The 25,257-nt window shown below is 39.4% G+C and overlaps 1 protein-coding gene across 4 annotated transcripts in view; it reads right to left on the bottom strand.

Moving 5' to 3' along the window:
- Positions 1-25,257, bottom strand: part of LOC144502464 (disabled homolog 2-interacting protein-like) — a 398,032-nt gene that overhangs the window by 110,843 nt on the left and 261,932 nt on the right. For 3 of the 4 annotated variants that reach the window (XM_078226399.1, XM_078226400.1, XM_078226401.1), the window contains one exon: positions 3,199-3,352. In XM_078226399.1, the coding sequence (XP_078082525.1) occupies positions 3,199-3,352 (154 nt within the window). Of the gene's footprint in view, positions 1-3,198; positions 3,353-7,378; positions 7,446-25,257 lie in introns of those variants that run through there. The other variant, XM_078226402.1, reaches the window with a different exon arrangement.

Genomic DNA, 25,257 nt, shown 5'->3' with positions numbered 1-25,257 from the left:
TCTCCTCCATCCTCAACTCCAACAAATGTATAGAGCTCATTGTCACTACCCTCCCTTCCCGAGCCCACCAGGCCAAACTTCCTATCAGGCTTTCAACTGCCCTAGCCCTGAACATGCATCTTTCTCGAATTTCTCTCCTAACTCCCTTCAGTTAATCTTCTATTGCCCTTCATGCTGTATGGTCTACCTAGCTCCCATGTTGGCTGATATTATTGAAGGTTTCCTCTCCTCAAGTACTGTCCTCGCCTTCAACTGTGCTATCATCATCCCCTCCTGAAGAAAAAACACTTGACCCCTCCGTCCTTGCAAACCATCACCCCATTTCCAATCAGTCTTTCCTCTCCTTGCACATGTTGCCTCCCAAATCTGTGCCCATCTTTCTTGGAATTCCATATTTGAATTCTTCTGATCAGATTCCTGTCCTGCCACAGTACCAGATGGCTCTTACCAAAGTCAAAAATGGCATCCAATGTGATTGTATCAAAGGTAAACTATCCCTTCTCATTCTACTTGACCTGTCTGCAGCCTTTGACATGGTTCACCATACTATCCTCCAATGCCTCTCTACTCCATTGGATTGCACTTGTCTGGTTCCATGCTTAACTATTTTAATAGTGGCCAGAGAATCATCTGCAATTACTTCTCTTCCAGCTCCCATTTACCTGATCCTTTCCTAATGATACCTACCCTATTTAGTATATTGATTCTGTCTTTAGTGCCATTTATTATCTTCTAATTCCCTCAAGACTAAAGTCCTCTTTAATCATCTTTCTACACATGTAACACTATTTCAGGCTGCCTGATTAAATGGCAAGATCATGAAGTTTTTGAGATGTGTGGGTGAGATATCAGACGGGTTGGTTACAAGACCACATCCCAGAAAAAAGTACATCATTACCTCTGCATCCCCAAGCATCTTTCCTTTTATTTATCTATTTAATTTGATTTATTGTCACATGTATTAGCATACAGTGAAAATTGTTGTTTCTGGAGCGCTATACAGACAGAGCACACCATTCATAGCGAAGGAAATGGGAGTGTGCAAGAATGTAATGTTACAGTCATAGCTAAGGTGTAGAGAAAGATCAACTTAACGCAAGGTAGGTCCATTCAAAGTCTGATGGCAGCAGGGAAGAAACTGTTCGAGTTGGTTGATACATGACCTCAGAGGTTTGTATCTTTTTCCCGTCGGAAGATGATGGAAGAGACAATGTCCGGGAAGCGTGAGTGCTTGATTATGCTGGCTGCTTTGCCGAGGCAGCAGGAAGTGTAGACAGAGTCAATGGATGGGAGGCTGGTTTGCGTGATGGATTGGGCTACATTCACAACCTTTTGTAGTTTCTTGTGATCTTGGACAGAGCAGGAGCCATACCAAGCTGTGATACAGCCAGAAAGATTGCTTTCTATGGTGCACCTGTAAAAGTTGGTGAGAGTCGTAGCTGACATGCCAAATTTCCTAAATTTACCTAAATACTGCCCATCAACATAATCTGAAAACACAGCGTCAACCTTTACTGATGACACCCAACTCCAATTCACCATCACCTCTCCTCAACCCCTCCATTGTCTCAAGTTGCCAGACTCTCGTCTGACACTTGGCACCAGATGAGCAAAAATGTCCTCCAACTAAATTTTGAGAAGACTGAAGCCACTGTCTTTGGTCCCTGCCGCAACTGTTTCCGAGAAACTGATTCCATCCCTCTTTGCTGGCAATTGCCTGAGATTGAATCAGACTATTCACAACCTTGGTGTAATATTTAACCATTAAATTCTGTCCTGTTCTTGAAGCTGCAAAGGGCGTTCTATTCTTAGCATTCACAGGTTCTAAGTACAGTATTTGAAAAAGACAGCTAGAAACAATTTACCTTTTATAAGCATGAATGTTTAACAAATCTATTCGCAGCTGCAATAAAAATTTACAGAAATAGAGATTAAGGAGTGAGTAGTAATTAGAAATCAGTCTCCCATGATAATGTCCTTTTGAATAAAATCTGATGTCAATTTCATTGACTGTAGGATTATTAGCTCATGTGTGGAGCTCAAAAATGAGAAGTCAGTGGTTCAAAATGACACCTGATGGCTTTGCAGCTGTGCATGGTGTTCCACAATGAACCCTGAAGATTGCACAAGGAGATCCCTGTTCACTGGTTAAGCAACATTCCTCAGCAACTGCAGCACTCTCCTTTTTTTCTCTTTATTGGTTCATGGGATGTGGGTGTCGCTGGCTGGACCAGCATTCATGGGCCAGCCCTGGGGCATTTAAGAGTCAACCACATTGCTGTGGATCTGGAGTCACATGTAGGCCAGATCTGGTAAGGACAACAGATTTCCTTCCTTAATGGGCATTAATGAACCAAATGCATTGTTACGACAATCGACAATGGTTTCATGATTACCTTAAGGCTTTTAATTCCAGATTTTTATTGTATTCAAATTTCGCCATCAGCCATGGTGGGATTCAAATCCAGGTCCCCAGATCATTACCCTGGGTATCTGGATTACTAGACCAACAACAATATCATTATGCCACAGCCTCACCTTTCATTCATGTGAAAGATCTTAATTGGAGTTGAGTCTTTGAAGTTAATGGAATAACTATAACTTGTCATCAATGATAAGACATCCTCTATCTAGCACAATTTGTGAAAGGATGACTGCAAATTAACCATCTCTACCCCAAACATGAGGCCTGCTGCATTGAGTGAAATATTACACTGACATTGTGTGACTAATAGGCAAAATCCTTGTCCTCATCTTTAAATCCATCCACAGATTAATCCACCCTACATTTGCAATCATGTCTGCCTTATACCCTCACGCACTCTTCACTCCTTCAAGATCCTGACTTTGGTCTTGGTCTTCTGTGCATCCTCCCCAGCACCTGCAATATCTCTCACTTTGCCCCACTCTTTGTGGCAGAACCTTCAGCCACCACAGTTTCATTCTACTTAAAGCATTCCAAATCGCCTTCTATCTCCAGCTTTAAAAGCCTCCTTAAGACTCACCTTTCAATCAACTCTCCTAACACTTCCAATGTGGCCCAGCATTTGCTCCTTTTTATTTTCACTGTAAAATACCTCAAGTTTGTTTTAGTGTTGAAGGTTCTGCATTTTGCTGAAGGTTATTTCTCTGTACATCCTAAAAATCACCTCACAACTAATAGGTGAAAATACTGCTCGTTGATACATCCCTGCTTACCTCAAAACAATAGTCTTGTCCCAGAATACTACTGTGAACAGATTTAATCATGACTTCTTCCTCCATACTGAGATCCAGTGCCTCCACAGCACTACTAGGACTGAGCAAAGATTCGTGCGAACGTGATTCTTTCAACCTCGGCATTAGACGTGATCTGCAAGAGAAAGCAAAGAAAGGAAGGGTCAGAAAGCAGTCACTCTCTTCAGAAAAGCTGATGTGAAGCAAATACACAGGCAAGGTTTAAATCTACCAAACTGTTTCTGTACAATGACATTGATTATGGATGTACATTAAAACATCTCATTTATCATTAATATAGAGGTTTCTTGGTTGCACGGGGATGCAGTCATTTTTCTCCCAATATTTTTTACTCAGCTGGAGACAACTTATGCTCAATACAGGTCCCCTGGTTCAAGGTGCTCAGTATCAGCAGGCTGGTCAACAAGGATCGAGTTAACCAACAGGTGGTCTCCACATCACTTGGTTAGGGAAAGAAAATTAGGTCAGCCAGGGTTCCTCGTTCCTGGTGATTGCTGCGAGTGGATGCTAAGGAAGGACAGGAACGAGTTCAGCTGTAATGACATCCCACAACCAAAAGAGCTCGGATAATCATTGCACAAGCTTTTCAAGTTTCAAGGGCCACTTCCAGTGAAGTATCCAACAATGTTTTAACATTGAATATGGCAATTTATAGGATGTAATTATAATTGAAAACGATAGAACACAAGAACTGGTTGATCCTGATGAGACAATGTTATACATAACACTCAACAGATAACTCCAATATCATTTCATTCCACAATTGGGCATTGTACCAATATAGGAGTTGTTGCAAGAGTATATTTAATTGAAGGGTGAATTCAATGATTCCAGCAGGGAGCCCATGCCCAAAACGAATCATTGCTACCTTGTTATACCCTGATATCTGGTCCATGTTTCCTTGGATGGTGGCACCATGCTGGGATGACAGTTTTGCTGAATATACTCTTGTATACAATATGGAAATCTTTGGTATCATACTCAAGCAACACTTCCTTTCATATGGCTGTTCTCATCAGAAATTCTGTACAATTCAGTTAATATTTTGAAGTCTGATCTACACAAACAGGCAGGCATATAACCAGAAGTAATTTACTGCATGTCACAGTGCTTCCCAAACTATTTTCCAATATGACCTCAAATGAAAATGCATGTGATCTCCCCCAGACACAAGCACAAACAAAAAAAAAGGCATAGTAACATTTGGTATATAATTATTAAAGTTCATGCATTGTAGATCAACATCGAATACGTCATATAAATATGAAAATCTGAGTTTTTGAAGTAGTTTGTAAAAATATTATTTTGTTACTCATGCAGGTTTCAGCCAAGCTCTTCATATTTCCTGAGAAGACTCTGTGAGCCTCTCTCCCTCAATTCCCAGGGCCCTATTTGAATTTGCCATTAAAAAGAGTTTCTTCTAGAGTGCTGGATTCATTGTCTGCTCCTTGCTATTTGGTGGCATTGGTCCAGTGCTGTACCACCAGAGTTCCCAGACTAGGCAGACTCCTCTCCACAGTCTGCATTGCTGCCTCGGAGGACGAACTGCTCACAATCCCAGAGGTGACTTTTGCAGCCCCATTAGGGGTCACGGCCCATGGTTTGGGAACCCTTGAAGAACGAGGTAAAGTTTATTATTTTGAGATGTGTTAAATGTTCATTACTGTCATTGGCTGGTGTTGATATAATTTGGAAAGAAAATAATTTCTGCATCCACTTTAGACTTGGACATGTTTTTCCCCTGAAAGCCCAACTCTTCGTCCAACTTAGGGAAGTAAAACAGTCTCTGCCTTAGGTTATTGGGCAGTAAAAAAACATCTTCCCGATCTGCTGGCCAAACTTTTGGCACTCAATATTCAACAAATCTTTCATTCTTTTAATTAATTGCCTCAGCTAATTAAGTTTGAAAATCTGTTAGATTTGACACAATATCAAAGTATATATCAGGATATGGAAAGCATCTGCAGTTTCTTGACATGTACTAAGCTGTAAAATACACTTTTAAAACAAAAATCCTCTTTAAGACGGTTCTACTTTTCACCTGTAACCCTCAGCACAAATCCTCTGAACAACCCATCTATCTGACTCTTCATGCCCTGTATGTGGCAGAGTCTGCAGATCACACAGCCATTTCAGAACCCATCAAAATGGATTGGAAACAAATTATCCTGGATCCTGAGGGACAATTCTGAAGCACTCCTGCGAGCGACTTGTCCGAGTCTTTACGTCGCTCGTCGATGAATGCCACATATTCAAGAATGGAATGTGAATGCCTCCCACCAGATGGTCCACAGCCGGGAGGACTTGTGGCAGAAACAGGGGGCTGATCTTGACAATCGATACGGCTTTTACCACAGTTTGCAGCCAAGCAGAATGTCACACCACTAAGAATGGAGCCAGATCAGGTTCGTTCTTGCTTGTGTGTCTGGAGACATTTGCCCATAAAGGTCATCATTTGAACATGATGCTTTGATAGTAAAACTCCAACAGTACATAATAGCAACACAACAGGTCTAACAACATTCTAAACTACGTACGATATCCTACTTGCACAACCCTGGAGAAGTACTGCTTGCCGTCTGACCTTGCCCAACCCTTTGGGCCTCGGTAACATTAGTCTCAAAAGTAAAGTCTCCAGGTTCCCACGAACCTTCTCCTTGTCCTCATCTCCAGTCTCATGACTTTCATGAACAAGACAGGACATGAATGTCCATTCATTTCTTCACACCAGGCACAGGTCTTGCATCTTGGACCATTTGTGGGGGTCAAGGTCTCATCTCCTGCGGCCTGATAGGTGTTCCAAACATCATTTTGGTGTTCTTCACCTTGCTATTCCTGGAATTTATGGTGCGAACTATTCGTTCTATTGTGTGTTATTTTTGAAAAGAAAATCGGGCTTTAAGGCCCCAGGAGAGTGTTTGGCAATTCTCGGCCATTCCGAAGTCACTGACATCTACCATAACGTGGTGAACATCATCCCCATGAGACCACTGGTTAGTAAGGAGCAAGAAGACTATTTCCTCAAAAGAAGAAAAGGAAAAAGCTTTCCAATTGTTTTAGCCAATCTCAAAGGTCCTTGGATTACTAATTCCAGTGACAATCCCACATGCCATGCCACTATATTTTAGGTATTTCCACTATACCACTGTCTAATTGATAGTAATTAATACAAAAAAATTGAAAAATGTAGAGTGAAACTTTTGATAAAGAAAAAAAATAAATTTCTAGAAGAGAAGAAACTGCTCATGTTAAGCAAGTGGGTGTGTGAATGTGATGACATTGCATTCCATCTCAGCATTACTACACGTGTTACTGTATTTACATGGTGGTGTTCCACTTCCATATTAACAGATATCCAATAACATTTACTAAAAACCATTCTATTATTTTTAAAGTACTGATCTTTTAAATCACTTTCACGCATATATTAGATACTACAAGTTATTGCATCTGTTGCAAGGTGGAACACACAGTATTACATTATAACTTGTGTAATCATATGTTAATACAATGAAAATCAACCTGTTACAACTCAATCAATGGCTCAATAAAGACCATTTCACTAATTACATTCCTCGCTAGGATAATCCTTCTTGAATACACTTTATTATAACTGCTTTTTTCCCTCAAATTGTTGACACAAAGACAAGCACACTGTGATTATACGTTTTCTTACCCATAGATTAATTTAATTAATTGCACAGTCCTACTATATAGATTAATTCTTCTAATGGACAGGCTACCATTATAGTGGAGCTCAATTCTTCCAGGAATGAAGAGTGGTGCTTTAATTTCCACCCACAAAAATACTCATGTGAATTAATACCAAGCTACCCGCTAAATTAACTGGTGGGCAGGTTTCTTTATGCTGGTTGTAATGTTTTTAATTGGCAGTAATAGCAAACTTGCCAAAACAAATTGCTACAATCTTAGCACTAATTATACTACTAATCTAACATTAAAAGAATTGCATGAAAAACATACATCAAGATTACACAGAATGGAGTGCCATTTTTACAATATGCATTAGAAGACTCAATTTGGAATCAAATGTTTAATGACCATGAAACCACTGTCAATTGTCATAAAAACCCATCTGATTCACTAATGTCCTTTAGGGAAGGAAACTAGCTATCCTTACCTGGTCTGGCCTATATGTGACTCCAGACCAACAGCAATGTGGCTGACTCTTAAATGCCTTCTGAAATGGCCGAGCAAGCCACTCAATTGAAGGGTAATTAGGGATGGGGAATAAATACTGGCCCAACCAACAACGCCCACATCCAATGAACGAATAAAAAAGGTATTTAACACATAAAAATGTGCCTGCTCTTCAAACAAGCTAATCAGCTCCTTCATTTTCAAGAGCTGTCATTACCTCCGCAGTTGTTTTATTTACATTGATCTTGACCTTTTGTTATATGAAATACCAGAGTGTCAACAAATAGGCTACCACCCAAATAAAGCTATTACATTCCAGCCAACACTTGACTAAATACGGTTTCCCGTTTGGAAAAATATTTTCCAGTGTTATCTTTCAAACGTTCATCAACACGGGGAACATCTTCACAGTTATTGTTCCTTTTGTTATTCTTTTCCCAAGGATTACGTATGATTTTATATTTAATATAACTCTGTGCAGTGTGTCATTTGGCACAAAATAATTGTTGCTGCTTCCTGTTCCATCTGCCTCACAACAAACTAACAGAATAGAACTGCATGGAGAAGAATCAACTGAACAGACAAGTGCAAAGTATTTATTTTGTTCATTAAAGGTCAAGTTTGAACTTCTGTTTAGCAATCTTTAAGAACAGTTGAATCAACAGCCAGCTTTTACTAACCCATTTTCAGAAATGAAATGCCACATTTATGTGCAGTATTGAAGTTGATCGTGCCCTTTTTCAACTCCCCAGAGAACATTTACAATATCCTGTTCTAAAATTTTGTAACTAATAACAGCTGTATATGCCCATATAATCACAGGAAATACAGAGATGTTTCAAATCCGCTTACAGGCTGCAGCAAAGCCATTTAATTTCTGATACTGCCATTAAAAAATATTTAGTTGGAAGATGCAGCATACTTACAGAAACAGAAGCAATAGGCTGCCTTTGCCTGTGACTCAAATATTCACAATCCAAAACAAAGCACCAAGAGTAATATGCCATAGCTTCCAGCAGTTTGTACCTGCCTATATGTAAAAGTAATAGTTCCTTGGCAACCTTGAGCTCAACCTTCTCTACATGGATAGCAGTGAACCGAACAGTAGAAGCGAACAGTTTGGTTGACAGCTTAACAGGCACTTTGTTTCAATTGGCTTTTCTGTAGTCAGGCAGGCAGTCCAAGTCACTGCAAGCTCCAACATTTGTTCAGCTACTAGCAGGCACAATGCCAGTCTGACCTTAATCTTCCTCACACCCACAACACTGTACACCTCTCTGGAAGGAAACCAGGCCCGTTTAAACACTCTGAAGAATAAGAATCTTCTTGAAAAAAATACCAACAGATCTAATCATGTATCCTTGGCTTTCAATCTTGCATTAAAATTCTTTCACACAGATTTCAAGGCCAAATTAATGGTGCGTTTTTATTTGAATGTGAATCAATTTAGACACCTCTTCTTGAAACAACTGATTTCACAACATTATTGGATTTTACAATTTGTGCTTTCACAACAGGAATTTCTGCTGCTAAGTTTAAAAAAAAACCTATAAATTAATTTTATTTTTCTTTCAAAATTGACCCAGAGGCTTTATTTTCACAAACTGTGATTCAAAGTTGCATCCTGAGAGTACATCCGAGAAGACAAAGTCATCTTGTCCATGGAGACCATGTGTACTTTATGAATATAACAGCTTTTTGAACAAATTGCATCTGGGAGAGGGAGGATGCAGCTGTATACATACAGTTCCCTACATTGTGACTGCCTATTCACATCCAGACAGGAAGGAAAAGCAACAAAACTTCTCCAAAAGGAACAACAATTTCAAGAGTGTTGCACTTGTTCAACTCTGCAAAATTGGTAACAAAACAGACTGTTCTACAGGAATGATAGCAAAGGAATAGAATTTGCACCAGGAAAATTAAGGATGGGTGAGAGATGAAGGGGAAAAACGTTCTTGACACCATTAATATGCCATTATCAGATACACATCTTCAACACATAGCATCCACCTCTGCCTCAGCCCACTTGCTGTTGAAAGCCTCATTCATGCTTTTGTTACTTCCAAACAACGATCACAATACCTCCCATTTTCCATCCTCCACAAATCTGAGCTCATCCAAAACCCTCTTTCTTGCATCCTAATTTAAATCAAGCTCTGCTCACCAATGGCCATGTGCTCGCTGACCTATACCGGCTCCCGACACACCCCCTCAGGTTTTAAGCTTGTGCACACCAGTTACTTTTGTTGAAGTCATTATTTCTTCAGGTGTCAAAGTTCTTAAGATATTGAATTACATCTTGAAGCTTTTCTCTTTTTACGATGCCTCATAAACCACTTACTAGGTTTTTAATCATCCATCTTAATGTTGCCTTCTTTAGACTTGTGTCAATTTCTGTCCAATTGTGTGCATTGGGATACTTTATTACAATAATTGTGCTCCATATATGCACATTGTTGTTGTTCCTGCATAGGTGGTGACTAAATAAAGCATATCCATATCCAATGCAATCACCTAGTGCCAGCCAATGTACATTAAACATATACAAGGAAATAGGATCGAAGCCCTCTTACTAATATTGTAGAGTTCGCAAGTTCATAAAAATGTGCAAATTTCCAAATGTAACAGTCTCAACTGGAATGTGTTAAGGATAATTTCTGGACAAGTTGGAATATCGGATATATAGGATTATAGCTTTCCTAGATGCATGGATGAGAATGGGAGAATGCAAACATAAAAATGTAAATTTATTATTCATCTTCAGCAATATCTATAGAAATAGCTTACGGAAACTTTAACAGACCACATTCCACGTCTGATTTCCCACAAGTTCTTGAACATAAAGATCAGCAGTCAAAGAGAGTGAGAACTATAAATATGGTAAGGAAGATTCATCAGTTCCAATAAGATTACCATAAAAATTAGATTAACATTCTGCGCATGAACAGTAGGGCTTTTGAATACATCAAGCAGTTGGATTGAAATGTCCCAAAACACGCATCCTCAGAGAGGGTTCTGTAAATTGCCTCAATGTTAATGAATAAAAATACTTACATTTTCAATTCAACAACATTAAAAAGCACAATTCTCAATCTTCCCTCTTCTGGAAAATTGATGGTCTCCTCTTCACAATAGAAGCTAGGCCGTCCAGCATACTTCAAATTGCGTGTAAAACCAGAATTCTCTGGCGAATCTTCTACACTTCAAATTATATACCAAAGCCTAAACATCATGACATTCATGTGACATTCATAATCAATGAACGTATCTATTAATGGTTTCGCTCCATGGGGGACGAGAGAGAGAGAGAGAATGGGGGCAGATCAGAGATAATTCCAGGATTTGAAGATGGACAAACTGGCAATCAGAATCACATCCTTCTCACCCTTTAATCTGGGAGATACTATTAATAACAATAATAAATTATGCTCCAAAATTCAGAAACTCAAAATCTGCAAATAGATGAAGATTTCAGACTGGAAAAAGGCATGGGAACATAACTAAACCACTCTCCTTCCTTTGTAGCTGAATCAATTGTGTTAATCAAGTCCCACTTAATGAGAGTCGTAGAGTTGATGATAAGATGATATCACATCCACTGGGTCAGATTGCAGCCGGCGACAAATTACTTCTTTGTTTCCTCCTCAAGTTAATCGAAATTCACACAAATGATTGGAAATCCACTTCCAAATATATGAAAAGATAGCAAAAGATTTCAGATTAAATTGAGAATCTTTGAGGCAACTTTAAATGAAGTTTGAAAACTGTGTGCTGTTACGTTGACTTACAGGTGAGCCCCAACAAAGTTTCAAGTGAAGACATTATGCAGGAAGGATAGGTCCTTTGTCAATTTAACTAGCCTTTGCCCTTTGTGCTTTTTCTAAACTTTCGAAATATGACACTGACAGCAGAATAGTTAAACCTGCTACATTAATAAATGTATTAAAACCGTCATTTTACATCATTTCAAAATCTCTCTCACCAGTCTAGACTTTGGTTACCTCCCCTAACTCTTCTTCCAACTACCGTTCTACATCTCAAATTAATCCCTTTCTTGGGGATGTTTGCCATGTCAAATGTGTCATATAAGTGGAATTTGCTCCATGATATATTAGTGAATGGACTTTAAAATATTTTACCAATAATTTGGGGTGAGGGCAGAATGGAGGGCAGTAAATGGCCTGGGGGGTGAATGTGGCAAGTAGTGTCGGACTATGTCATACAAATGAGATGGTCAAAGTTAGCTCTGATAAAATGTCTACAACTGACATATTTAGCCTGGAGTTTTATTTCAGAAGCAGAAGAAACAACTGTATATTTCCAGTCTCTTTTGCTGTTCTTTCTGAGTTAGCTGGTCTCACCTAGGGTAACAACTGGACTGCAGAGAAGAGTCAGAAATCGATTCATGAGCTATAATATGAAAGAAGTATGCAGCACACTAAAGAAAAGACTTGGAACACTTCTTCAGATTGAACCACGACAAATCAAAACGGCAGGACTCAAATACTCCAAAGGCAGACTTAAGACAAATAATAATGGTTTTTATTCTTCATACAGAGTAATCAAAATGTGAACTGGACTTTGTTGTTGGACTGTGGAGGCAAGAAATCTTGGAATAATTTAAGAAATGCTGGATCTATTGTAATGAATTGGAAGATTCTTTCTGAATGCATTTTCTAAGCCAGGCAAATCATCTCCCCCTGCTCCTGGTATCTTTCTTGTGAAGCAAGCTTTTTAGAAACTAGCAAGTTTCAATTTATATTTCTAATTAATGTACAGAATCTCAGTAATTAATTTTCCTTTCAAATTATAACACTGATCCCAGCAAAAAATGTGACACTAAGAATGCATGTTAAAAATGTTAAAATTAATTTTATGTTAACTAACTTTGACTCCAACACTTTGACAGAAAGCATATTTAACATTGCATTGAAGAATGGTCCCAGTCTACATGGGAATGGCATCCGTTCACTGATTGTAAGTGATTGGATGGAGGTGTGGAATGTTGGTCAGCAAAAGTAGTGAAAAGTAGTTGGTCAGCAAAAGCAAACTGACAAATTTAAAATTGATGTGGCGATGCCGGCGTTGGACTGGGGTAAATACAGTAAGAAGTTTAACAACACCAGGTTAAAGTCCAACAGGTTTATTTGGTAGCAAAAGCCAAACAAGCTTTCGGAGCTCCAAGCTCCTTCTTCAGGGGAGTGGGAATTCTGTTCACAAACAGGGCATATAAAGACACAGACTCAATTTACATGAATAATGGTTGGAATGCGAATACTTACAGCTAATCAAGTCTTTAAGATACAAACAATGAGAGTGGAGAGAGCATCAAGACAGGCTAAAAAGATGTGTATTGTCTCTTTTAAAATTAGCAGTTAGAGCAAAGTAGAACTTTCCCACTGCATTTGTTGCCCTATTGATCTAAGATGAGAATGAAGGAATACCTCATATACTCAAACTAGACCAGTCTGAAAGCCCCAACCAGAATGTCTTGCAGAACATGACATGCTAGTAGGCAGAATAGTAACAACCGTGGCCAGTGGTGTGGTTTTTGGGGTTCTTGTAGTCCTGTTACAGATCTTAGACCAATCTTGAATCCCAATCATCTTGTTTCTTCACGTGGTACAGACAAGAATGCTTCAATCAGTTTTTTTCAGAAAAATGTCAAAGTAGATTTTGATAAAGCTATTTCTTCTATAAAATGAGGGAGTACTTGTTTTACATTCAACACCCCTATCATATATGCATTGGTGCAGCAAACATACATATAAACTGTCCTTAAACCAGTGGAATTGTCTTATATGTTAAGTTTTTTTTACTTTATGGCAGTATTTGGTTTTATCCAGTTGGTATATCACTGGCTGAAAGATAATGTTCGTGCATGTTTTTTAACCTTCACATTGTGGCATTTTTTTTTTTTAATTGATGAGAGAGCTGAGTATCAGTGAAAAATGTCCCTTTATTGGGTGTTTAAATATAGGATACAGTATTTCATTGATGACAGTGAGTTACTGGTGTCATTTAATGAGTAAGAAAGACCAATAACTCATGAATGCCACAGACACAACGTGAGTTATGACAGTCATTCATACGAATGAAACCATCCCGAAACTTGCCATTGCTGCTCAGATATTCTGTTTATCCTACAAGAGAACGACCACGCATTCTTATGTAGCCTTAATTTAATTCAACGCGCTCTACCAAATGTCAAATGATAAGTCACACGTGCATTTTATGGTTTTTATTTTCCTGTGGTGCGAATTCCACTATTACTATTGGTGTGTAATTACACTACACTCACTCAGAAAAAAATAAATAGGTCAAGTTCTCAAGTTGGCCAAAGGAGTAAAAACAATCTACCTGCAACTTGTGTGTGTGTGTGTGTATGTGCACTTTTTGTACTCAATGTGAGGTATGTATTTGAGGAGAACGGAAAACTTTTCATATTACACACCCAGTGAGAGTATCAAGTGCTGACAGGTTGGGTACAGTACAGCAGGATGCAAAAGAAAGTTCCTCCATTCCACTGAAAAATGTGCCCCAGCAAAGCTAGATATTTCCACTTTCATGTCACTCAGCTGCACTAATTACTGGGTTTCGAATTAGACCTCATTTAAATGCCGGTAATGCTTAGCAATCATGGCGACACAGGGAGATGATCCCCAGGGGGATCTTGGAAATCAGAGGAGTAGGAGCTGGGAATGCTCAATAGCAGATTGATATGATTAAATAGAGAGGGCTCCAACGCATGTTGCATTTATAGTATTGTGCTTTCACCTAAGGAAGCTCCAACTTTGGCAACATATTGTGGGAAATTTATCAATGCAAATTAAAAATCCTAAAATATGGAATCTAAACGAATGACTATCAACATGAGTATTGGTTATGGGGAAATTAATATGCAGATGCACGATACATAATATGTCATGATAATTGGAAATCAGATATGACTAAATATTAAACATTGTATGCATGTGGAAAAATATTGACAAGGGCTAACCGTAAGCTATTAAAATACATTTATATCCATAAAATCGGCACTGCTGCCTCACATTGCCAGGGATCAGAGTTCGACTCCAGCTTCAGGTCACTGTCTGTGTGGAGTTTGCGCGTTTTCCGTGACTTTCCTCCAGGTGCTCCTTGTTTCCTCCCACAGTCCAAAAGATGTGCTGGTTAGGTTGATTGGCCATGCTAAATTGCCCCTTATCGTCCCAGGATATCTGGGTTAGGGGAATTAATGGGAGAAATACACGGGGTTACGGCCTGAGTAGGATGCTCTGTCAGAGAGTCGGTGCAGACCTGATGGGCCGAACGGCCTCTTTCTGCATGCAGGGAATCTATAGTTCTGTGGTATGCTGCAGATTTAACTTGCAACATTCCTCTTCAAACAACCTTGCTAATTTCACAGAACTTAAAATCCATCAGGCAGATATTGACCAACTGGCTAAAGTCACAGGGATCTTTGACTGAATCAATTTACATCTGTAAAACAGATGAGAATGTCAGAGAAAATGTAGTTCTTTCAAAAGAGAATTCAATGCTATTCAAAGGAGCACACAACATGCACATTTCCACAGTTCAATCATAAATTAGATCCTTTGCTAAGCATTCTAATCTATCTGAAATAAAACAGAAAATACTCAGCTGGCTTGGTAGCAGTTGTACAGAAAGAAACAGTAAATGGGCGGGATTCTCCCATTTTGAGACTAAGCGCTGTTGTAGAGATGGGAACATGAAGGGTTTCCTGCTATGGCGACTGGTGGGAAAAAATGCTAATCCTTGAGCCCAGCCCTAATTAATTATGCACCTTTGTGTTTCACGGCATTATTCAGTGGCAGGGTAGGCCTGGATGGCAAGTGGTTCGCTGTTGTGTCTGGGTGCCATATTGAAAATCATCACTGAAAATCACCACTATTGAAGAAAGAAGGTGGACAAAATCAACCAGGCTTCCCATTCACAATTTCCTACCCAGCATTGCTTGGTGAAAAGCACCCACATGTTTGGGAGAGGATAGAGGTGGATGTCATGTTAATGTCTTCATCAAAAACACTACAGGATATATTCGGCTTTTTAGCTTCCTTTCTGTGTGTTATATTTTTTTTTAATTTAAGCTGATAAATAGAAGGATATGTTGGAGCTAAATATGCTTGGCCTTTGAGCAAAAATTCTGCATTAAGTTTATTGTTAAACCTTAATGTACAAAACAATGAGTAAATGTACCAATCTTAAATATAACAGCTTATTTACACAATTTACTGAATGTCCAATAATATACACGTCAATTTGCAGTTGTCATAAAATAAGTAATACATTATTGATTCAGAATGGTGACAATTAAGCTTGATCAATTACAATCCAATTACCTATGTCTGTGGCTGTAAAGATATTGCGACCCCTTGTAGCTTGATATTAGATTGGCAATGCCACTTCACGACCATCAGAAAACAGAGTCAGAAAAGGCATTCAGCCCACCAAAACTTACCCCTTCCCTCAATTAAGAACTAAACCACTTCTGCAAAATTTTCCCTTGATCCCGAAGGCAATCAAATAAAACTCCAAAATGTGTATCCACTCAAATCTTTGTTGATTGGTTAGATTACTCTTAATAGTGAAACCTTTAGCAAGAAGCATGATCATTTTCCAAAACCACCACAGGTTATGTATCTATGATCTGATATATGCTTAGACACATACAACAACTCAGAAAACATATTTTAACGTTTCAGCCCAATATATTGGCAGGTATTGTCTGAATGTTTAAGTTGAAGACTTTAATGTTGATGCTGACACGTTACATTGTAAAACAATATACAATTTAGTATGAAATTTGTAAAGCTTTTATGGTTGTATGCAAAGTATTTTTTTTCAAATTATTAACATGATTTAGAATATGAAATTATAAAATGGTTGCATTTTAATTCTACTTTAATTTTGCTGCAGCAGTGCAACCGCAACCTTCACAGTGTAGGCACAAAACCTTAAATACCTGCTTGAGAACAAAAAGTAGAATAGCAAATTATACCCCAAAATAGTCTGCACAACATTTTCTGTACAATCATCTCATTGTTATTAAAAAGAGTGCCTTCCAAACCTCAGTGACAATTTAATCAGACAGGGAAGATCAGATGTTCTTCTGCATGAAAAGTCACCTCCAGTGCATCAAAATCAATACTAACGTTTTCAGTAAGAGTTTCAAAAAACAAATCAGCAACAAATCTGTTTTCTTTCTATTTCTTTAAACGGCTACTTGTCAAAATGGCCAATGAAGAAGCAGTCTGTTGTTTGGCAAAGCTACAAAGGACTAAGTATTAGCATTAAACAGCATAATGCAATATCCTAAATTCAGCACATTGTTCCTCTGTAAAAGCTATCACCTTTTGTAATAAGGGCCAAGACTGCATGCACATAAATAGATATGAAGAACAATACAGCTCCATTTGTATAAAATAGAAAAATATTCTTGAGTCATGGTTACTGTATACTGTTGCAATTATCTCAATTTTGAAAATATTATCCTTAATTTTCAGAATTTTAGAATAATGGAGCCTATTTTGAGTCCACTCTTGATGCTATCACTCAGGTACTCAATTTTGGCCTTGCCTGCAGGACGTGATGAAATAGTAGTTTTTCTTGAAGACACATGTAAAGGGAAGAGAAATAGTGCCTGACCTCAGACTTGTGGACCTGAAAGCTACCTCAGTCTGTTCAAAATTCTTTATACCCATCTCAACAGGAAAAACATCGCCCTCAGTCAAGATTGATGGAGTATGTAGTGGCAAAGTCAGTTTTGTGTCGGTAATTTACACAGGATTCTGCAACCCAAGCTTACTGTGAGCATTTTCAATGGCAAACTGCTAATATGCGAAAGAGAATTCATACTGTGGGAAATTTTCAGCATAACTGAATTGAGTATAACAAATGAACTGTAAGAAGTTATTTAGCCAGTTCAGGTTTTAGATAAAAACTCCCACTTTTGCCCCTACAAATTTTGTACAAGACTGCAAGGTAGGTGGTTTCAATGTCACTTGCATAAATGCTTCATTCAAGCCGCTATTGGATTTAAACTGTAAATTAAAAGCCAGCCTGCATGCTGATCAGTAATTAAATTAAATTCAACATCTCTGGTTCATGATCTGGCTCGGAGCAACCTTCTCGAAGAGCCTGGGGAGAGGGGGGTGTATGGTGTGAAGGGAGGAAACTCAGAGTTAGGGTCATTATGACAAGCTAAATTTAGTCTTGGGGGGGGGGTTTTGAAGCATAATTGGGACTTAAGTGGGACTGCCGATGCAAGTTAAACACATTTCCTAAGCAAGAAAGTGACATCACTGCCATTTTCATACCAATGCTATCATTTGGAATCCAGTGTTGAGGAGCTGGGTCCTTGTGCTTACATCTAAAATTGATTCCCTTATTCCCATGAAAGGCTTGTAGACTCAGTTTGTTATGGTTCTCCAAATTTGCCACCGGCATAAAAGATCCAGATTTAGCAAGGCACATGCAGATTTAGCCCGGTTTACAACTGCCTGTCTGCCAGAATCCAATTAAAAGAGCGTCACTGAGAAAGTGGCACTTCATTGTTATTACTCCAGCTGAATCTCCGGAACGGCAAGCAGCAGAGAAAACAATAGAAATTTGAGAATTATGGAAATTTGAAATAGTAATTGAAAATGCTGGAAAGATGAGAGCAGATCCAATATCACCAGTTTGACTAGAGCATGGACTAAATGCATTTTTTAAGCTTTCCGTTGCTGGTGGACAGACTCTAACAATTACTTTTTAGTGATACTGATGACTAGTCTCACATAATTCTGATGTTTAATGAAGCATGGATCAAAAGGCAACAGACTGAACATTAAAGAATGTCTTCCCTTCATAATCTAACTTAATAATCAGATTGTTACAAATTATGATCTACACTGAAAGATCCTTTGAACATTCATAAATAAATAAATTTGAAACAGTAAAGGCATTAAAAAAAAATTCCTTCGGGGATAAAGGCAGCATTTATTGCCCATCTTTATCTGCTCTTGAGAAGGTGGTCATGTGCTCCCTTCTTGAACCGCTGCAGTTCATGTGGTGTAGGTACACTCCCAGTGCTCTTAAGAGGGGAGTTTTGATCTGGAGGCAGGGAAGAAACAGCAGTCTATTTCCAAATCAGGATGATGTATGGCATGGATTGGAGATTATACATGGTGGCACTCCCACTTGTCTGCTGCCCTTGTTCTTCTAGGTGTCAGAGGTTGGGATCTGGAAGATACAGTTGAAGCAGCTTTGGCGAGTTGTTGCAGTGCATCTTGAAGATGTACACACTGCTGCTACTATGCACCAATGCTGGAGGGAACGAATGTTAAAGGTGCCAATGGGATGCTGATCTATTGGGCTGACGTTTTGTACAGGCTCCTGTGTAGGAACTTTGGATTGAATTATCACGTTCTTTCTTCAATTCGTTTAATTTCTTGGAAGTAAAGTTTCGACATAAAATTGAAAAATTTTCAAAAAATCCTAATCACAAGTTATGCACAAGTTTGGGCTCCCTGCATTTGGAGGCAATGGGGTTGGACACTTGCTTCTCCTTACAAACCTTGTTCGAAAATGAGGGGGACATTAAATCAGATCAGGTGACTCTGCAGCCACATTACATATCTAACTGATTACTGTTTGTGGCCTAATTTTCACTTCTGCTTTGCATCTCTCAACATCCTGCTACGCAAATATACCTTCACCAGTCAATAAACTCAGGGGTGCGGTTCAATATTATTCACGTGCATTTCTGTTTTTCACCCTAGTTATTTGTTTTGGTTGTTTTAAGTGAAAGCTGAACAAAGAACAAAGAACAGTACAGCACAGGAAACAGGCCCTTCGGCCCTCCAAGCCTGTGCCGCTCCTTGGTCCAACTAGACCAATCATTTGTATCTCTCTATTCCCAGGCTGCTCATGTGACTATCCAGGTAAGTCTTAAACGATGTCAGCGTGTCTGCCTCCACCACCCTACTTGGCAGCGCATTCCAGGCCTCCACCACCCTCTGTGTAAAAAACATCCCTCTAATATCGGAGTTATACTTCACCCCTCCCACCTTGAGCCCGTGACCCCTCGTGATCGTCACTTCTGATCTGGGAAAAAGCTTCCCACCGTTCACCCTATCTATCCCCTTCATAATCTTGTACACCTCTATTAGATCTCCCCTCATTCTCCGTCTTTCCAGGGAGAACAACCCCAGTTTACCCAATCTCTCCTCATAGCTAAGACCCTCCATACCAGGCAACATCCTGGTAAACCTTCTCTGCACTCGCTCTAACGCCTCCACGTCCTTCTGGTAGTGCGGCGACCAGAACTGGACGCAGTACTCCAAATGTGGCCTAACCAGCGTTCTATACAGCTGCATCATCAGACTCCAGCTTTTATACTCTATACCCCGTCCTATAAAGGCAAGCATACCATATGCCTTCTTCACCACCTTCTCCACCTGTGTTGCCACCTTCAAGGATTTGTGGACTTGCACACCTAGGTCCCTCTGTGTTTCTATACTCTTGATGGCTCTGCCATTTATTGTATAACTCCTCCCTACATTATTTCTTCCAAAATGCATCACTTCGCATTTATCCGGATTAAATTCCATCTGCCATCTCTCCACCCAATTTTCCAGCCTATCTATATCCTGCTGTATTGCCCGAAATGCTCATCGCTATCCACAAGTCCAGCCATCTTCGTGTCATCCGCAAACTTGCTGATAACACCAATTACACCTTCTTCCAAATCATTTATATATATATCACAAATAGCAGAGGTCCCAGTACAGAGCCCTGCGGAACACCACTGGTCACAGACCTCCAGGCGGGAAAAAGACCCTTTGACCGCTACCCTCTGTCTCCTATGGCCAAGCCAGTTCTCCACCCATCTAGCCACTTCTCCTTGTATTCCATGAGCCTTAACCTTCTTAACCAACCTGCCATGTGGGACTTTGTCAAATGCCTTACTGAAATCCATATAGACGACATCCACGGCCCTTTCTTCATCAACTGTTTTGGTCACTTCCTCAAAAAACTCACCAAATTTGTAAGGCACAACCTCCCTCTTACAAAACCATGCCGTCTGTCACTAATGAGATTGTTCCGTTCTAAATGCACATACATCCTGTCTCTAAGAATCCTCTCCAACAACTTCCCTACCACGGACGTCAAGCTCACCGACCTATAATTTCCTGGGTTATCCCTGCTACCCTTCTTAAATAACGGTACCACATGTACAAATGATTAACTTTCTGCTTGAAATGAGGGTTGAAAGAGTTAAAGTATAAGGAGGTTAAATTGTTGGACGTCTCTCAGTGCTAGCCTAGAGATAAACAACAGAAAACTATAATATATTAGAACACACACAACAAAATCTGCATATAACAAGCTGCTGGGATCACAGTAGCCTACGGAAGCATTTGATTATATCAGTTTTGCAGACATGACTGTGTAACATTCTGCTTCTAGTAATCATTTCCAGTCAACAACATCCTGACAAGACTCATTAACAAAACTGATTGGGATCAAAAATTAGACTGCACGAAAACACCAAATGAAAAAAACAGAGCCCAAGAGAATTTGCATTTTACAATTAAAACTAGTGTTCTGAAGGCCAGAGGCCCTAAATTGGAACCTATTCAGTGCTGTCCAGTGAAGTGTGCTATTGTATAGCCAAGAATTATGGTCTTCAGAGCTATTTTTGAGTGTTAATCCTGGGTTCAGGAACACTTATGCATTTGCATTCGCAGGAAGATTCACTGGTATTAGTTTTGTACACATTTCAATGGAGAGCTCTGCATAATGTGTTCTTCCAAAATTTGGACAACACAATTGGAGTTCCACAATTATTGGATTTAAAATTCCGACCTTGAATCAAAGGACAGCCAATATTGATGAGCCCTTACTCTTTGCAGACTGTCATTATATTCCTGTCTCCTCCTTTTACTCTCCGGTGACAAAGCCTGAAGTTGTCTCGGCACTGACCTCTGAAATTCCATCACCTAATTCTATAAAAACAAAGAAACTCTTACATTGCTTTCCTTCTTCAGAACCTGGTTTTAACCATTCCACACCTCCTTTAATTCCTGCCTGGTATTGTTTCCTGCCTCTTCCCTCATTTTTGATAGATGCATTAGAATATTTATTAAATTGAGATGCCATGAAAGTGAATGATGTAATTGTAGACTCAAATTATTTTTGAAACACTACCCTGAGACCATCAAGTCAAGTTCATTCCCAACACAAATGCAGGTAGAATCTATATATCGGATCCAAGTGAAGCCAGTTCTAACCTGCATTAGTCAGCAATACCTTAGTTAATTTTTTCTCCTGTATTTATACAAAAGTTTTTCTGTAAAAAATGAATTTGTAGAGGGATTTATAATGACGCTGACTTTTTGCTGAATGAATGCTGTATGACTATCACAGAGCTATCTAGTGCAATGATCAGGATCAATTAGAGTCTGGAGTAGCAAGCAAATAACTACAAAAATACTTTCCTTTAGGTCTACGATTACTTTCACAGATAATCTGTTTCCAGCACCTGAAAAAAAAACCCAGTCTGTTTGCAGCATAATGTGGCACTAATGCTATTTAGTAGTTAGTGCTCAGAGAATAAAATATAGGTTGCTGATTAATAAATACAATTGTGTGTCTTGGTGATCATGCCTGTCTAACCTTTTTAAGAGCCCAGCTTTAGGCTGGGTCTAGAGGTAAAAGTGTAATCCACATGGGGAGGCTTTGATTTACTAATGGCTGTTCATTCAATACAAAATATTTGGAACAAAAGTTTAACTTATGAAAGAAAAAAGGAAAGTAACCTGCTTTAATATAGCACCTCTTATGTGCTGAGGGCCAAAGCTATTGTGTATCATTGAAATGTTAGCATTATTGCAGTCTAGGCAAACACTGCAGCCACTTCCATACAGCCAAGTCCCACAAACAGCAAGCAAGGAGATAAAAGACGAAACAGTCTGGTTTAGTGGTTTTGGTTGAGGGATAAATGTTGGTTGGGATGCAGGAAGAACCTCCCTGCTTGTCTCTGAATACTGTCAATATGATCTTTTTACAGACTTGGTATGATCTCATCTGGTTGTTGCAAACATAGATTGGGAGAGAATTACAGCTGCTGGTATGAAAGTACTGATCTCAGAAACACTGAATTGGAAGCCCTGGGTGCCAACAAAGGAATCAAACAGCAAGTGACGGCAGAAGGGAAGGTATGGATGGGTACTTCGGGTTGGGGCAGACAAGGAAGGAAAATTTCTTAAAATGTTCTCACCATTAGTGAACTGGTAAAGTCAGTTTTATCTAAAATGGGGATGACTATTAATATTAAGTAGCATAGATTTCCCACAAGGGAAAAGCATTGTCTCCACCACTACCCCTGCCACAATCCAGCTCTCAGTCCCACTGCAACAATAACCTCTATTAATCCCAAGAATAGGCACTAGGATTCAGGATCCAGGTGCATAGGGAAGGGTGGACAGATTTCTTAAAAGGGTCTCCCCAACAGTCGCTGTAATATTTCAAATAAATTATTGGGATTGAGGATGATCTTAGACTGATGTTGCAGCAGGGTGGAGGGGGCAAATACTGGAAAGAGCTCAGGGAGGGAGTGATGGCATGTGGTTTGCACCTAGGTACAGGAGGTGGATAAACAGGAACAGTGTGGAGGGGGGGTAGCAATGGTGGGACGCAAAAAACCAAATTTTTATTATCTCCAAGGAGGGTGGTGCAATAGAACCACCGCCAATTTGGGAAACGCAGCTGGGAGATCTGTAAGCAATCGTACTACCTACTTTGGTTGAATAAGATATAGTAAAATTCATGAAACAGCCACAGTTTCGATGGGATGAATCAACTGAATCTAAATGAGAACAAAGCATCACTGCATCGAGAGGATTTGAAAGCACACTCTGCAAATATTAACGTGCAGTGCACTGAAATTCCTTTGTCTACTGTTTTAACTGAGGTGTTAAGCCATTCACTTTAACTTAACAGACAATAGAATCTCATACAAATGCATGAACATTTTTACACTAATACTCACATTCACAGGGTGTAACTTTGACGTTTTAAATAGATGCTTGATTTATCATATTTAAAATTAAAGGGAAACCTGAGCTTTTCGAGAATAATTTCGAATTACCAATGCCATAAAACTGCAGCTTTGCTCAAGAACATTACTGCTTTCTGCTTTGGTCACACAAACACTGAGCTCTGTGTCTTCAGCTTGTATTACATTGCCAACAATATGTCTTCATATCTGCCCTTTAACAGGATCAACGCCTGAAAGCTCCTTGAATTTTAACACACAGCTAATATTTAACCACCTCCAAAAGGCTTTTCCGGAGTGTCTCGTTCAAACAAGAAAGTAATGAAACAGTCATGCCAGAACAATCATGCAGTGTGAATTGATTTGAGAAAAGGCATAGACAGAATAATTTTACATAACTCGGCCAGATGTCATTATTAATGTGGAAGTAAACAACCAAAAAAGTCAGCAGTTCAGAGATCAGAAGAAATCTCTTCAGATACAGAAAGTAGAGATGGAGTCTTCTATAAAGTTATTCTTCAACATGTAGGAACCTCACAGGTACATTCAGGTGATGTATAGATAGCACACAGATACATACATTCTGGTGATGTTGGTACCAGAAAGGTACATTTCGGTGAAGTATTGATACATCTCCATGATATTTGCACCCGTGTCTGCCGCAAGCGCGAATAGTGATGCAGGCATAAAATCTCACGAGAATCGGAAAATGAGGGGGCCATGCAAGGGACAGGCCATTTGGGAAGCTCCATTGGGAGGGGGGGGGTTTGCCTCAGTGTGTGGGGGGGTAAGGTTCCCTGTATCCATGTGGGGGGGCGGGTGGTGGAGGAAGGATGCAATTTAAGTGCCGATCAGGTGTTCTTTAAAAATGGCGCCCTAATCTCTGGTGAGCCAGCATTGCTGCTCTGTGAGGTTCCACCCCACCATGGTGACGGTGAAGACCATGTCTCCAGATGTTTTTGTGCATCGAATGCCAGATTATCGAGAGAAAAAACCTGGCTGTGCAGCTGGAGAGCTGCGCACTCGTCTTCTCACCTCAGCCTGCACTCAGTACATAGAGTGGAAAATTCTACCCATAGATACCACACAGGAACATTTCTGTGACGGATAGATACTACACAGGTACATTTCTGTGATGGATAGATACTACACAGGTACATTTCTGTGATGGATAGATACTACACAGGTACATTTCTGTGATGTATAGATACTACACAGGTACATTTCTGTGATGGATAAATACTACACAGGTACATTTCTGTGATGTATAGATACTACGCAGGTACACTCCCCTTTCACTTTGATCAGCCATCCCAATTTTTCAGAGCAGAAATAAAAAATGTTGGCTTTCGATGTTTCATGATTTGGGTAAAAATAAATTATATTTCAACACCTGTACACAAGGGCACTTTAGATAGGCACCAACTGACATGACAAGGGAAAGGCTGTTATGTCAACCCCTTTAACACAGCAGTTTTACTTAGACAAGTCATCATAGGTCTCTAAGACTAAGCGAGTTAGCCCAACCACCTTGAAAAAGAGATTGAGAGAAAGAAAGGGGTGGAGGGTTGTATGACATTGATGGAAAAATAATGTTCTGGTGGATACTGAGGTTTGCTTGTACAGATGTCCCCATTTCCTATGACTGATAACTTTTGTTAAAACTCAATGTTCAATTGCTAAAATTCCATATACAATACACTTGCTGTGAAAGATGGGAAAAGAATTGAGAGCAATGGGTGCTGGCAGCGCCAAAAATAGTTTCTCCCAGTGTTGTTCTTACTTTTTTT

This window comes from Mustelus asterias, chromosome 13 (genome assembly GCF_964213995.1).
Source record: "Mustelus asterias chromosome 13, sMusAst1.hap1.1, whole genome shotgun sequence".
Taxonomy (NCBI): domain Eukaryota; kingdom Metazoa; phylum Chordata; class Chondrichthyes; order Carcharhiniformes; family Triakidae; genus Mustelus; species Mustelus asterias.
The sequence above is the reverse complement of the archived record's forward strand: the minus strand, read 5'-3'. Positions and strand labels throughout refer to the sequence as shown.